Source organism: Anabrus simplex, chromosome 1 (genome assembly GCF_040414725.1).
Source record: "Anabrus simplex isolate iqAnaSimp1 chromosome 1, ASM4041472v1, whole genome shotgun sequence".
In the NCBI taxonomy this organism is placed as follows: Eukaryota; Metazoa; Arthropoda; class Insecta; order Orthoptera; family Tettigoniidae; genus Anabrus; species Anabrus simplex.
Genome location: NC_090265.1, coordinates 810,595,631 through 810,611,770, shown reverse-complemented (window position 1 = coordinate 810,611,770; position 16,140 = coordinate 810,595,631). Strand labels below are relative to the sequence as shown.

General features: G+C 38.2%; 1 protein-coding gene across 1 annotated transcript in view; it reads left to right on the top strand.

Moving 5' to 3' along the window:
• LOC136857567 (macoilin-1) overlaps window positions 1-16,140 on the top strand; it is a 258,858-nt gene that overhangs the window by 76,541 nt on the left and 166,177 nt on the right. Inside the window, exon 6 of the mRNA XM_067136330.2 lies at window positions 4,897-5,017. Coding sequence (XP_066992431.2) covers window positions 4,897-5,017 — 121 coding nt within the window. The remainder of the gene's footprint in view (window positions 1-4,896; window positions 5,018-16,140) is intronic.

Here is a 16,140-nt window from a genome sequence, read left to right as displayed (position 1 = left end):
GACCGCAGCGCATGACCTTGAATGTGCCGCGCTGATCACCGGGAACTGGCGATTTGCTTCTACAAATCTATTCGTCTGCGACTTCAAGTTTATTTATAATCTTCATATACTATTTGATAGTGTTGTGACTTTGTGCCTGACAGAGTGTGAAACTGACCCATTTCTCCAATATTCATAAACATTGTGTGATTTCGCCTATTTGTTTTTACGGCTGACGATGACCTGGACTAAGGTCGAAACCGGTCCCATTTAAATAAGAATGTAATTACTACATTTCTTTCTTTTATGTATTGAATTGGTTGAACTTCAATTATTTAATTTTTAACCTTTTAGTACCAGTCGCTTATAGGTGGTGTATGCGAAGAATACCAGGTTTAATTTTAAGAAATTGTAATGTTTCAGTAAATTCATTATAGCTTTCTTATTATTGAAGATATGCCTCCGACATTTTAACTTGTAATCGAAAAGGAGGTTCTTTACATGTTTTTAAATTCACAAGCTATCTTATATTAACGCTATAACATATAAAAAATTATTAGTTTAACAATTATCAAAATGAAAATTGAAAAGTCATAATTGAGATAAAGAAACACAAATCAAAATTAAAATTATGCACTGAAAAATGTTATTTTCTTCAGATACATGCTCTTGGTTCACTATTTGCAAAATTTCAATAACCTAGGCACTAAAGTTTCTAATTTAAAAAATGTTTTATGACCGGGTGTTTTGAGATACAGAGGGGAGGGCTCGAACCGTGTGTCATTTCCAACTGAAACTTCACTGAACACTGTGTTATGCATGTAGGCATTGTTGTCATTACTGCCTGCATCACGGCCTACACTGTCTTTATTTCCGTCACTTTCCGAATCAGCATCACTGTCACTTTCACTAATGACAATACCACGAGGTTTATTGTACTGTGGAATGTCATCGCTACACTCACTTCCTGTCTCTGAAATAACATCACCAACATCATTATTACATGAACCTGATATAGCTACATCTTCATCAGACTCAATATAGTCGTCATTGGCACAGAGTCTGTTAATATATTCAGCTAAATTGTCATCCTTCTCGAACACATCGCGCATGGCAGAGGCGGCCATTTTCACAAACTTTTGCGGTGTACAGAATATAGGTCGCTTTGATAAAATCATATCTCCGTAAATAAAGCGATTGGTGCGATAGTTGTGGTAGATTTAGAAACTACAGGTTCCGAAGAGTCTAGATCCCCTGCATTGTGCTGCTATGTGCCCGGAAACTAACTACAAGCAAATACAAAACTGCTTGCGTAAGGAGCGCTATTGAGTTCCCGGCAATTTTCATGTGTTCGCCGAGGAACGTTTTTGCGCTCTCTGGTATTCTAAAGGTTAAGCCTGTTACAATCTGTCCCATCAGCAGAAACACCTTTGTTTTATATGTACATTTGCATCTTGCTTGGTCAACTCTTGTTTTTTTTACCGACCCCGGCTGTATTAAGAGCAGTGATATAGATGGTATGTCCAATAACGGACCATTTATATTTGTATTAAGAGCATCCGAAACCTAGGGAGTATTTCATTTTGAGAGCCTTCGAGACAGTTTTCTTTCTTTGGTCGATTTTTTATTATTACTTCATTTTTTTGCAGGAATTGTTTTGTCCCATTCAAGCATCTTCAAAATTATCTTCTTACTAGCAGCTACAGTTGTTCACAAATCTGTCGTTTTTTTTTTTTTTATACATTGCTTTCCTGTCTACATACAGTAGCTTCCTTTTTCATCTCTGATCCATATTTTCTTCACAAAGCAATAAATTGAAGTATGAAGGTCCACCTATTCAATACAAATTATGTAGGAGTCTTAAATCACCACATTATTATTTATTGCATGGGACCGGTTGTGGCATAATGAATGCCATCATCAGCCAAATAGGGAACGACATATATAGTGGACATAATCATAATTGACCCAATAATTAAACTGTGCAAAGTAACTTAGTCGATATCCATGTTATATACCAACACTTGTTTTTTACAAGTATAAAACTTGATGGTCATATAACAACTATTTTTACAAGTTTGAAACTTGAAAGTCATATATTAAAAGAAATTAAAATTCTAAAAGCCCAATGTTGATTGTCTTTGACTCTGTGGTAACAATTTGTTGGTCAAATGTGGCATGTTGTTGCTATGATTCACTTGTAATATTATGTTTATAAGTAACAGGGAGTTTCTTTTGAATGTTGTTCATCATTAGAAATCAACTTGCGTCGATTATATGTAGCACATGAATGTTATAGCCATAATTTATTTGTAATATTATGTATAGAAGTAACAAAGTTCTTTCTGAATGTTGTTCCTCATGAAAGATATACTTGCATCAATTATGTATGGTACTGAATTCAAACTTGGTTAATGTGGTGTAGTAATGTGGCTGGGAGAGTGGACCTCGTAGCAACAGTTTGATGTTACGGATGTTAAAATAAATGGTTCTCGATCCAAGATGGAACCGATAAGATATAATATGCTCCAGTTAGGGTTGGAGGGGGGGTAACGAAGGACATACAATCAGGTGGGTGTGGCAGGGCGCTAGGGATGGCATGCAAGCGTGTTACGTCCTATCTGAAACATTGATCAGTTTTTAGGTAATTTAACATTGTTTAATACAGCAATAAGCATATCAAACAAAATTTTTGGGTTTTCGGATATATCGTTGAGATTTAGATTTAGATTAAAATATTGATCGAGCTGAATATAGCAATTTTTGGTAATGCCTAGTAAAGGGCCCTTGTTTAATATTTCATTGATATCCATGTCTTGATCAATACCATAGAACTTGTTTGGAGTCGTGTGCATGTTGGCCTACTGCAGAGAATCTTTTATATTTAATTGCATGTGTTTCATCTATCTGATTTTAAACGACCGGCCAGTTTGTCCGATATATGTGCTGCTGCTATCGTTGCAGCGGAATCTATATACACCCGACTTTTCAAAAGGATTGGAAACCTTAATTAAATTAGAGTTATGTAAAATATCCATATTTCTATTATTCGTTGTAAAGGAGATGTTAACGTTGTGTTCCTTAAATATATTCGTGACACTATGTATATCACAATTAAAGGTGAAAATTTTAGATTTGATTTTTTCTTTAATGAAATTTGATTTTGGGCAGTGTTTGAATTTGTTAATTATACGTTCTATAAAGATTTTGTTGTAACCATTATGATGAGCAATATCACGTATGATGTCTAACTCTTTATTGAGGTCCGACTTTGACATAGCGACCTTAAACGCGTAGTTCACTAAGCTATTATAGGTGGCGCGTTTGTGGTTGAGAGGGTGTGTAGAGTCTTGTTTAATTGTTGTAGGAGTGTGAGTGGGTTTCCTATAGATTTTATATGTAAAAGAAGACGGGAGCCTGGTAACATCAGAAACACAGCATGCTCCATGACCTGTGTTTCTGATGTTAATTGGTAATCAAATGTGCAAACTTGTCATCAGTTTAGTAATATAATGTTGTAGGGCACTTATTCTTGGGTTTGATAGACCGTTAGAGTTATTGTGAACACAAACTTAAATTAAGACTGTTTAATGTGACTTGTGTTATTTCCACTAGTACTGGACTTGTGAGGTTAATCTGTACTCTGTGCCATTCATATTTAACATTGGCATTCTTTGATCATTGGGATGAGGAAGGACCTATGTGGCAGCTGATCAGTAATAATATTCAGCTAGTACGAGTCGTACTCGTATGTGTAGCAATTTCAAGAGGAGAAATTTTGATCCTGATGTACCAGATTTATAAATGTTCACCTGATAATAGACCCATTACAAGTATGCACATCATAGAAGATCCAGAGAAAGTCCCTCCAGGTTTTATTGTGGCTTCATAATCCACATTGAATTGGGAAAATTCTGCTCCAGCACATTAATAGAGGACCTACATATAGATAATCCTCCACCGTTTGACATACCGGTTAAAAACATAGATTTGGAAAACTTCGTCAAACAACATAGTACAAAAGTTGCTTTCGAGACTCATTTCACCACGTCATAAAGATACTTTCACCAGAGGAGATAGATTTTAATATGTTCATCAAACTAACATATAACCCTAATCTCAACATTAGAATGTGTGATATCAACAACTATATCATCACGCAAGACTATTACGCCTCGTAACGTGTAGTAAACATCGCTACCTGTTTTATCCACAACTCTTATTTCTAAGTGTAAACATTTGTTACATACTATGTATCATTGTATGTATACTGTTATATATTTTGTTTTTTTTCATTTGCTCAGTTTGTAATATAGGCTGATGATGACTAAAAACGAGTTGAAACCGGTACCAAAAAAAATCATGTTGTCAAACAACAATCTTATACATTACAATGTATTGAAAAGGTGGAACCATTAAATTCATCACATATTGACCAAAATTCTGAAAATGGTATGTTACAAGTAGTGTCACCATCGGACTGTGTTGTACATGAATAGGATTGGGTCACTCTTTTTGGATCATGCTGCACCACTGACAATGTGTAAATTTTTTAAAAGAAATTTCTGTTGTATGCTAGGAACTGTTACCACAAGAACCTAACCTTCTAACTCTTTTATTGTTTTTGTTGAAGCATAACAACTCATTGTCTCAATCTTCATTGAGCCTTGTATGCCTCATTATAGTGCCACCATCGGTTTTTGCGGCACCTGTTATGGTGAAGTTTGAGGATGTGATGAGCTCTGGGCTGATATTTTGATAGACGGAATAATGTGAAATTGTGTGTGTATTAGTAGTAAGTGAATAATGCATGTAATTACCAAGTGTTATTGGGTCCACTTTGGGAACCAATATGCTGTAAAAATGCCAATCCAGGTTGAGAGTTTGTTGAGAAAACATTGTTGGTTTTTGTTTCAGCGTAAACAGAAAGACGTAGCGAAAGAAAATGAGTTTTATATGCAGTTACTACAACAGGCATTGCCTCAAGAACCACAAATGTCACAGTCCTGCCATAATATGAGCCCAGAAAAGAGTAGAGGTGAGTTGTGGGTATTATAATTGGTAAATATGAATTTATTAATACACTTAACTCTCCTTAACCTGGCAATGTGTGCACCTGGTCTGCTAGGTCAGTATGCAAGAATTTTCATTCTTATTTTTAGACTTGGTGGGATTACTTCAGACTGCTTGTACTTCCTGCAGTATGCTAATCTAATACTGTGTTCTTCTAAAAGATAAGACTGTTGATCGTCTGCCACTAATTGGGAACATGCATCATTTTCAAAAATAATTTTTTTGAAAAGTACACCAATGAAATAGTACGTAAACGTATTACATTGTGGTATGTTGCCTTGTTTTCTACCATTAAAAAAATATTTAATAGTGCCTTTCCGCAAGGCGAGTGAAACGGCCTCTGACGTAAGCGGCGCGCTGTGACGTCACGTTCCAGTACCGCATGGAGCTCTACCAGCCGTTGTGCATCAGCCGTTGCTAAAAGCCGATTGTTTATTATTCATGATCGCGAATAACTTCGAAATGACAGAAGAAACGTTCAAAACAGCACAGTCAGACAATCTACTATGTGTAGATGTCATCATTCTTGAAAAATGTGACTTTTGTGGCCGCAGAAATTCGCGGATAACAAGCAAGTTTGTAAGTGGCGTCTTTTATATACGTGCAATGTACTGTAACCCATAGTATTAGGATAACAACGAACCTGGATAGATATCACATCACTTTCAACATTTCCTTCTAGACTGATTCCCCTACTAAAGAATAACATTACATTTTCGGGCTTTCAGCATTAGTAAAGTAAGAAATCGGATTTCAGCACTAACATAAACATATAGGTAGCATTATAGTACTAGTCCGCTTCTGTGGTGTAGTGGTTAATGTGTGTCACTCCCGGAGGCCCGGTTTCGATTCCCGGCTCTGCCACGAAAGTTGAAAACAAATAGTACGAGGGCTGGAACGGGCTATACTCAGCCTCGGGAGGTCAACTGAGTAGAACGGTTTCGAATCCCACCTCAGCCATCCTCGAAGTGGTTTTTCGTATTTTCCTACTTCTCCTCCAGGCACCTAAGGCCACGGCCGTTTCCTTCCCTCTTCCTTGTCTATCTCTTCCGATCCTCCCATCCTCCAACAAGGCCCCTGTTGAGCATAACAGGTGAGGCCGCCTGGGCGAGGTAATGGCCCTCCTCATCAGTTTCATCACCATACTCAAAGTCTCACGTTCCAGGACATCCTTGAAGTGGTAGAGGTGAAATCTCTCGCTGAGTCCGAGAGAAAACCAAACCTGAAGGATAAACTGATTAAGAAAGAAAGAAAGAAAGATCATAGTACTATAGGGCTATAATCTATCATTCCTCCCCCAAAAAAATATTTATGGTTGGGACAACTGGCCTACCCACTTCCGGGGCCCATGAAAGAGAATTAAATATCTTTGTGGAGGGAAAAAATTAAACATGATAAAGATAAATATGACTTCATCTAGTTTTCACAAGTCGGGCTGAGTGGTTCAGACGGTTGAGGTGCTGGCCTTCTGACCCCAACTTGGCAGGTTCGATCCTGGTTCAGTCCGGTGGTAGTTGAAGGTGCTCAAATACGTCAGCCTCGTGTCGGTAGATTTACTGGCACGTAAAAGAACTCCTGCAGGACTAAATTCCTGCACATCGGCGTCTCCCAAAAATCGTAGTAGTAGTTAGCGAGGCGTGAAGACAATAACATTAATTACATTTGGCTTTTAACAAGCTGAGCATATCAGGAAAGAAAAATGTCCTGGTGACATTTTAGTCGCTCAATACAGGAATGTCCTTGGGTGCTGTGACTTTTACTTTTTTTTTTGCTGTTTGCTTTACGTCACACGGTCACATATAGGTCTTATGGCGACGATGGGACAGGAAAGGCCTAGGAATGGGAACAAAGCGGCCGTGGCCTTAAGTACAGCCTCAGCATTTTCCTGGTGTGAAAATGGGAAACCACGCAAAATCATCTTCAGGGCTGCCGGCAGTGGGGTTCAAAACCCACTATCTTCCAGATGCGAGCTCACAGCTGCGCGCTCCTAACCGCACGGCCAACTCGCGAGGTATTTTTACCCTTCGGTTTATTGACTTGGCTTGTATAACCTAAAACTTTGGCTAAGTAGGATAATATTTTAAACACCTACATCACTATTTTCACCTGTGTGCAATTATGTTATTTATTTCATTAATATTATGATAATTATTATAATTGAGCATTGTTAACTTATAAGACCCCCAACAGACAAGCATTGGTTTTGTGTAGAGTTATACGTTTGTTAAATTCACGTTGTTTCCTTTCATGATGTACACGCCTATTCTTTGTTACATTATAGAGTATTTAGATATAGCCTAAATTTCTTTACCAATTAAGCTCTTCAATAAAGACATACATAACTGTCCCATGCCAAGAGATATTGGTAGAATTAGAGCTGTCAAAATGGTTCATAACCCCTTTGATTTATTATCTTGACATGGATCACCCAAAACATAGGTTAGGTTTGGAGAATACTTTAATAATCAGCATTATTTAATGCACTGTTTATTACTTTCATATTCCAAGATGTAATTGAAGCATTTAAATAAAGCATAATACATTAAAATTTAAAGTTTTACCACTAGAACAGCTGACATGGAAAAGTGATTTGAAAATTCAAACAAATTCATCTTACGTTAAAATCTTCAAAAAAATAAACTGTAGACTTTTCCGATATATCACCAGCATTTCTCCGGCTCGCCAAAATCCATTTCTGCCTAGTTTTAGCGTCTTTGGAACATTTATAAACAATTTGTTTGGTATGGTATGCGATGTGCTATTGCACATCGGAACTCTACACCATTTATAAGTTTTCTGCCTCACTGTCTGCGCAGGATTCATTTTAAGTCTAAAATATACCACTCAGATTATTATCCAATGTATAGACCTCGAATTTAACCATACCAGACACTAACATAAAGTAGAAATACGCAAAGTGTATCCTGCTTCTCACAGCACACTATGTGTTATTTCGTCTGCTAATTCAGTCAACCTGTACGATGACGTCAGACCAATGAGATCGCGTACTTGCGTGACGTGACATTTTCGTAGATTTTTATCATGTTTGGAGTTATTATTTGTACATTCTGATCACATTTTTGAATTCTGCATGAAATTTTGAATCAGATTAGCATATTTTTAATTAAAACCCCGGATCATGCATGTTCCCTATTGTTGCATTTATTTGTGCCATTTTACCCATGAATGGATGTCAAATTAGATACTCTTATAGCCTCACAAAATGTGTGTTAAATATACATACTATTGGGGTATAGTAGTGAAGTGATGAAGGTTGGAGAAGAATATACAGTTGACACTGGTTAAGATGTCCCTCTCTAGCGCATCTCCCTTGTTATTATGTCATTACTCCAAAGTCCCAGTCCGTGTCCTACTAAATACATGTTAAAGAAACCTGGATAGCACATTTACGTCACTCTTTAGTACGTTCGTAATATTCCCACCATAAGAATTTACATTAGCGTTCCCAGCCACTTTGCATGCACAATGCGCCAGCGGCAACTGGCCTGGGTGAGGATTTGGTAGAAAACTTAATTTCATGGCCTTACCGTATCGGCCTACAGCTGCAGGGTGCGTCGGTCACGAATGAAGAGGTGTTTTATGACACAAAAAGACGGTGGGATCATCTGATAGGCCATATACTTAAGACATGATGAGTTATTAAAGAAAATAATCAGGGGTTCCATAGAGGAAAAAAATTTAGATGATCAAGACTATCCTTCTTCTTCTTCTTCTTCTTCTTCTTCTTCTTCTTCTTCTTCTTCTTCTTCTTCTTCTTCTTCATGATATGTTTCTGCTTATGCAGGTTGTTCACAGAGCCTCTTCCCCACATTCTATCGTTTATCACTGTCTGCCACTGTAGTCCTCTCTGATTTACATCGTTCTCCACCTGATCCCTCCATCTTGTCCGTGGTCTTCCAATTGGTCTTCTTCCAGATTCTGTCCATTCCAGAGCTCTTCTTGGTAATCTTTTTTGTCCCATTCTTTTGACGTGGCCAAATCATTTCAGCCCATTTCTCTCCATAATTTCTTATAGAGGGTTGATCTATAGTGTGTTTCGTATGGTTTAGTTTCTTATCTTGTCCCTCCTTGTTTTACCCAAGATCCCTCGCAGAAAGCGCATCTCTGTCGCTTGTAATCTACTCAGATTTTTTTTTTGTCCAAGTCCAACATTCTGATCCATAGGTCAGTATTGGCAAATAATATGATGTATATATAATGATTTTTACTTTGGTAGGTACTTTCCAATATCTAATTATGTCTGATACACAGTAATAAAATTTTGAGAAATTTCCTATCCTCTCCAAAGTTTCCTCCTTGATGTTTCCTTTCCCGTTTAGCTTACTTCCTAGATATTATTTAAAAGCATCTACTAATTTAGGAATTTTTCCATTACACCTAACATCATTCATTTTTTGTTTTCTCTACTGATTTTCATTACCTCACTTTTCGTTAAACTTATTTCCATGCCTGCTTCTTCAATTGCCCTCTGCCAGGTATTTAGTTCTACCAATTTTTGTTCATTATCTTCCCATATCATTACATCATCTGCATATGCTATGACTTTCATATCATTTGCTGTTGACCCTTGGCGAACGTTCCTCATAACGTCCATCACTATATCAAAGATCAGATCACTGGTGAAAGTACACTTCCTTGTCAAACTCCTCTGTCTGTTCTAAACCATTCTGATTGTTTGCCATCTATTATAACACAGTTCGGACATTTATTATACATGTTTCTAATTCTGAATTGCATTTCACTTGACAATTCCATTCTATTCAGCCCTTGCCATATCTCTTCTCTTCAAACCGTGTCATGAGCCTTTTGGATATCTGTGAATGCAACTGTGATGTCTTTCCCAAATTCCTATTTCTTTTCTACCGAGCTTGATAGCTGTAGTCGCTTAAGTGTGGCCAGTATCCAGTAATCGGGAGATCGTGGGTTCGAACCACACTGTCGGCAGCCCTGAAGATGGTTTTCCGTTGTTTCCCATTTTCACACCAGGCAAATGCTGCGGTTGTACCTTCATTAAGGCAACGGCCACTTCCTTCCCATTCCTAGGCCTTTCCCATCCCATCGTCGCCATTAGACAAATTTGCGAGGTCTTCTTATATGGTAATTTCATAGAAGCAGCGACCAACGATAATTTTCAAAATATTATTTACTACAGAATAAATTCCGAACAAATTCAGCAATGCGGAAAATACCGATACACAGTTTGTAAAATACAAATTGCATGTTCCTTGAAACACACAAATTAGATGTTCCTTGACAAGAGCTTCCTATAAGTTCAAAGAGTCAAGGAATACCGTACATCTAATTACAAACCAAGTTGTACAATACAATCTTGAAGGTAAGAAGAAACACAATATGCTATTACAATTTAGATTGAAGTTTAGTAGAGTTTAGTAGAGTGGCGATTAGGGCAATCTCCTGTGGGATACTTTAACGAAAATTAAATGCAAATTAAAATGGGATTGAAAGCAACCGTGCTTATCCTAAGGCCATCCATCCTGAAAGCGAGGAGTCGCCCACGACGTCAAAACTCCGGCAAACAGCAGACCAAAGACAGACAGGCTTAAGACAGACAGACTTTGAAATGCTGCCTAGTTCCGTTTCAATAGGGAACCCTGGTCTTGGAGTAGTCAGTCAGAATGCAGGAGCTTGCCCGGATTCACCAATCACAACTCTTTCTTCGGTCGCGATGTTTAAACCACTTTCTTGAAAACATACGATCGTGAATCTTCCATTTCCAGAATAGTAAGAACATAGTTCTAGAATGCATAACCAACAAGGGCCAACACACCCTGTTTAAAAAGTGCGTGTCACAAACTTTCTGGACTGTTCCAGTTACTATAGAAATGTAATCTACAAGTTACAACCGACATATGTTAGAAAAATATTTTTATACTGTACAGGTTAGGTAGCTGAATGGAATACGAATAAGTAAGTACCACTTAAAAGATTTACAAATAAATAAGTACTACTTAAAAGATTTACAAATAAAATCTTCTACAAACACTTTCCACCATCAAGAGATTCAATACCTGTGTCAATTTCAATTCAAAGTTTGTACAAGTAAAACTACACTCATTGCTACTAGATTTTAAAATGTCAAATAATGTATATTAAGCTGCTAAAAATCTCTCTTTGTTCTTACAGTGTTCTGTATGAAGTGATTGTCGTACCCCTCAGGATAACATTTACAACACAAAGCAAAGAAATGAAGAAACGGAAAGAATGGATGTGGAAGGTATGGAAATCTCTGCCAGGAACCGTGAACTGCTGTCATAGAAATATTCAAAGACATATTAAAGTCTACAAGAAACACAGTTACCGGGCGAGTTGGCCGTGCGCGTAGAGGCGCGCGGCTGTGAGCTTGCATCCGGGAGATAGTAGGTTCGAATCCCACTATCGGCAGCCCTGAAGATGGTTTTCCGTGGTTTCCCATTTTCACACCAGGCAAATGCTGGGGCTGTACCTTAATTAAGGCCACGGCCGCTTCCTTCCCACTCCTAGGCCTTTCCTATCCCATCGTCGCCATAAGACCTATCTGTGTCAGTGCGACGTAAAGCCACTAGCAAAAAAAAAAGAAACACAGTTTATGAAATATAAGAGAAATCAATTCTAAAAAATTCGCTATAAAATATACTCGAGTGGGGAAAGAAAAAGAAAAGGATATTTGAACAATACCTGTTATACTCTGCGCTTCTAAATTGGCGTTTTGGCAGATTTTGACTCTGTCTGGTGGTTGTGCGCTGAAGCATAGACATCCAACCAATCCCAAGCTGCCATTCATATTAATTTATATCGGCTGAGGATGACCTTGACACCTAGTTGCCAACTCGAATGTTTACATTCACCACGTGATTAACCTATCGTGCCCAGTGTATATGGTATTCGGTACGGTTCGTGATCTGTTGCATTTTTCTTCAGTAATCAGTGTGTTATTCATATTAGTCTTTATCTCTCTAGTATAGTACAGTATAGTGTAGTTTACAGTTTAGCATAGCATAAGTTAGTACAATACAGTGGAACCTCGATTATCCGTTCCCGGAAAATACGTTTTCCCGGAATATGCGTTCAGATTACGTATTCCCGCAAGCATCGTAATTAAATCACGTTGTAAAAGTCCCGCATTATCCGTTCCTTGAAGAAACGATTTCCCGGATCAACCGTCCAGAAATTCCAGCCCCATCAACGCTAAATCCTCGATCAATCGTTTTTTAATAAACTGTATCTCACAAAAGGATGGCTATGGCATATTTATGGATCTTGGCGTTAACGCCCCGTCACTGTGATAATTAAAGCAAGTACTGTACCGGTACTGGAAAAGCGATCGGCGGTGAACTTGCATAAGGGACCATCTTAGCATCGCATTCGGGTGGTATTGTTTAGAGAATCTCGGAAAATCATAAAGCAGAGAGTGGCGACAACAATTGCAAGGAGACACGGCGCATTTCGACAGCTCTGCTTGAAGACGGAACGAGTTTTGTCAAATGTTCGCACTTATAAAACGTCCATATTATGTCCAGGGTTAGATGTTTATATTTTTACTTTTTTCGATCGTACTGCCGAAGAGGTTTTTGGCACTTTGCTCAGGGCACTGCAGAGTAACTGGGCTTTCAGGTAGGAATCGAAACTGCTTCTTAACACAAATTCAGTATTTTTGATATTATCGTACATGATTATGTTAGCGAGACCAAAACACATGTTGCACCTAAATGTAATTTAAAAAAAAAAAGAAAGCCTTGGGAGGTCTTGGAATTGCCTATTACTGTTTAGGTCCTAATGTAAGACTGGGAATTTTACGTTTTCGTGTTAAAATACTAAAAACCGCAGTCGTTTTATTTGCGCACGTTACATTTTAAATGGTGGGTATAATTTCAAACTCGTACTGACATGTGAAGCGAGCGCGCTTTCCAGATGACCTCAAGGTCACGAATAACCGTAATTTCTGAAGTTTTGATATTTCTTTTATCTTTCCAATTTGATTGGATTTGTGACGCGCAGAATTGAATATAATGCATTCGAGAACTTTTAAGAATTGATACTTACATTCAAAACCATGTTTTCGAGTTCAACATAACCTTTAAAAGTCGACGTAGGCCTAATTTGCGCGGTGCGAGATTTCCAGAAACTGACTACAAACAGTATACCGGAGACCAAATTACAATGAAAGATTAAGAAATGAACGGGTTTAGCATTCATTTTGGGTGCTTTCGTATTTAATGTGCTTTATTTTATTAGATGAGAGAATTAAAAACTACTTGTGGTTGATTGTCGTTTGGCTTGGCGTTATTAGATTTTTCGAAGAGTTTGGCTAGCCTAATCAAAGTCGCTGAACTGAAAGAAGTTTTCACGGGAAACTGACGAAGATTCCCCTGTAAAACTGAATATAAAGTATCGAGATTTTGAACTCGCGTACCGGTAATTAATGCGGTTTCGTGGTCTAACATGCCTGCCTCACATCCAGAGGCCCAGGTTCGATTGCGACCAGGTCAGACAATTTTACCTGGATATGTCTGGTTCCAGGTCCACTCAGTCTACGTGATTACCTTCAATTGTGGAGCTATCTAATGGTGAGATGGCGACCCCGATCTACAGAGCCAGGAATATCGGCCGAGAGGATTCGTCGCACTGACCATGCGCACCTCATTATCTGGAGTCCTTCGGGCTGAGCAGCGGTCGCTTGGCAGCCAAAGTCCCACTGGGGCTGTAGTTTGGTTTGGTTTAGGAGTTTTGTAAGATTATAATTATACATATTTCATTTTTGTGATGTTTAGCCAAATTGTTGATGGTTTTAATTCATTCCCGGATTTTCCGTTTTCCCGTATTGTACGTTTTATTTTCATGGTCCCTCGAAAAACGGAGAATTGAGGTTTCACTGTATAGGTTTAATTATTCACAGTATAAAATAGCTGTAATTTTATTTACGTTCGTGTATTAGTGTACTTAGTTCGTTGTGTTTACCATGTCTCAGTGTAGTTTGGGAAAGACAAGTGGCAAGAAATCGAGAGGTGTGGGACAAGGCACGCCCTTGAGAAGCCAGGCCTGTGAAATTGTGTCCAATGTGCGCAAGTACTTTGAGAAAGAAAAGGAGAATGGTGCTACATTGCTTTCTTTAGCACAAGCCGTACAGAGAACTGCCGACGCTACTAAAGTAAGCAGATACACAGTAGTGGCAGTTGGAAAGGAGAAATACCACACCGAGGAACATCTCCTGAATCCTCTAAGTTTGAAACGCCGGTTAAGGAAAGGAATCGGACCAAAACCAGTGACGAATTTGGACAGTTTCCAGAAAGATGCCATTTGTCAGCATATTTATGACTAATACCGCAAAAAAGACCACCCTACTCTTGCGAAGCTACGTGAGTCTGAGGGAAAGCGAACTATTTAAAGGAAGCAAGACTTAACTGAATGTTGCGGTAAGGAACTGGGATTCCGTTACAAGAAATTAAACGGCCGGCGAATATTAATGGAGAGAAGTGGTATTGTGATGTGGCGCTGCCAGTTTTAAAGGGACGTTATGAAGGAAAGTTTTGATCGATTGTTTGGTTAGATGAAACATGGATCAATGCAAACCATACTGTAGAAAAAGGCTGGACAGATGATTCTGTGGAAGGTACTACGGCAGTGCTTTTTCTAAGGGGGGAAGAATTATTGTGCTACATGCCGGTACTGCAAACGGATTTGTACCTAACTGTTTATATGTACTGAGGTCTAATAAGACTGGTGATTACCATAAGGACATAAATTTTCAGAACTGGTATGAATACACGTTAATGAATAACCTGTCTGAAAATTGTACGATAACAATGGACAACGCCCCCTACCCTTCTGTAATTCAGGACAAAGCTCCAACAATGACAGCAAAGAAGTCTATTCTTGCTGAGTGGTTAAGGAGGCATGAAGAAAGGTGAACTGTTGTGGCTTGTGAAAGAAGACAAGCCACAATTTCCAGTGTATGTCGTGGACGAAATTGCAAGACGTCGTGGGCATAAAGTTATTTGACTTCCACCTTATCATTGCCATTTCAATGCAATAGAGAAAATTTGGGCTCAGATTAAGGGTTATGTTGCAACCTAAAATAAGGGTTTACTGTACCTGAGGTGGAAAACCTGTTAGCCGAAGCTGTGGCGAATGTCAGTGCCGATGACTGAGAAAAGTTGTGCGTCGTACACAAGGATTAATATGTGAGGCGTGGGAAAATGAAGATGTAGTGGAGAACTCCATCGAAAGTTTCATAATATCTTTGGAGCTGGTGATAGTGACAGTGATTCATTGTTGGAGGTTACCAGTGCCTCTGAGATCAGTGGAGTGTTCCCTTCGTAGGCCATAACCTCCTTCCTGTACCAGCCATTAGCTGTGAGTGATACGTTATTTCCTCAATCACTTTTATTCTTAATATTCTCTTATTAGTGTCAGATGTTGTTAGTAAGTGTAGTTTTTGTGAATGTGTTTTCAATCCATATTCATTAGTTTTTCTGAGTATGGTATTACGTTTTACAAGAGCTGTGTATTGGGGTCATATTGCATCAGCTGGTCTTGCGCGCGTAACGCGCTGGCAACAGAGGAAAGGCGATGCTCATTTGTTTTGAAAAACTTCAATTTAGAAGTAAGGCTGTGGGGAGTATAGGTATTGGTATATTTTACACAGGACAGACTCGCATCCACATTTCTTTACGGTTTCCTCGAAGTAGTTTTCTCGGAATTATGTAACGCAAGCAACTTTTTTGTAACCTTTATATTATTAAAATTATAAAATCCTTTTAATAACAACCACCTACTCAATACAATACATTACTCATTGAATTATAAAATAATCATGAAGTGTCTTAAATAAAGGAACATGTTTCGTTCGACATAGCGAACATCATCAGCCTTAATTTACAAAGATTAGGTCAGGGCCCTGAGCTAAATGATAAAAATTGTTAAAAGAGTGACAATGCCATAATAAAAAGTAAAATGATAACATTAGACTTGAAATTGTAACAATATGTACAGATTAACAGCAAGTATTTGTAGTGGAATACATTGAACGATGGTAGTCTGTAAAGTTAAAACAAACATGAGGTTGTTAAA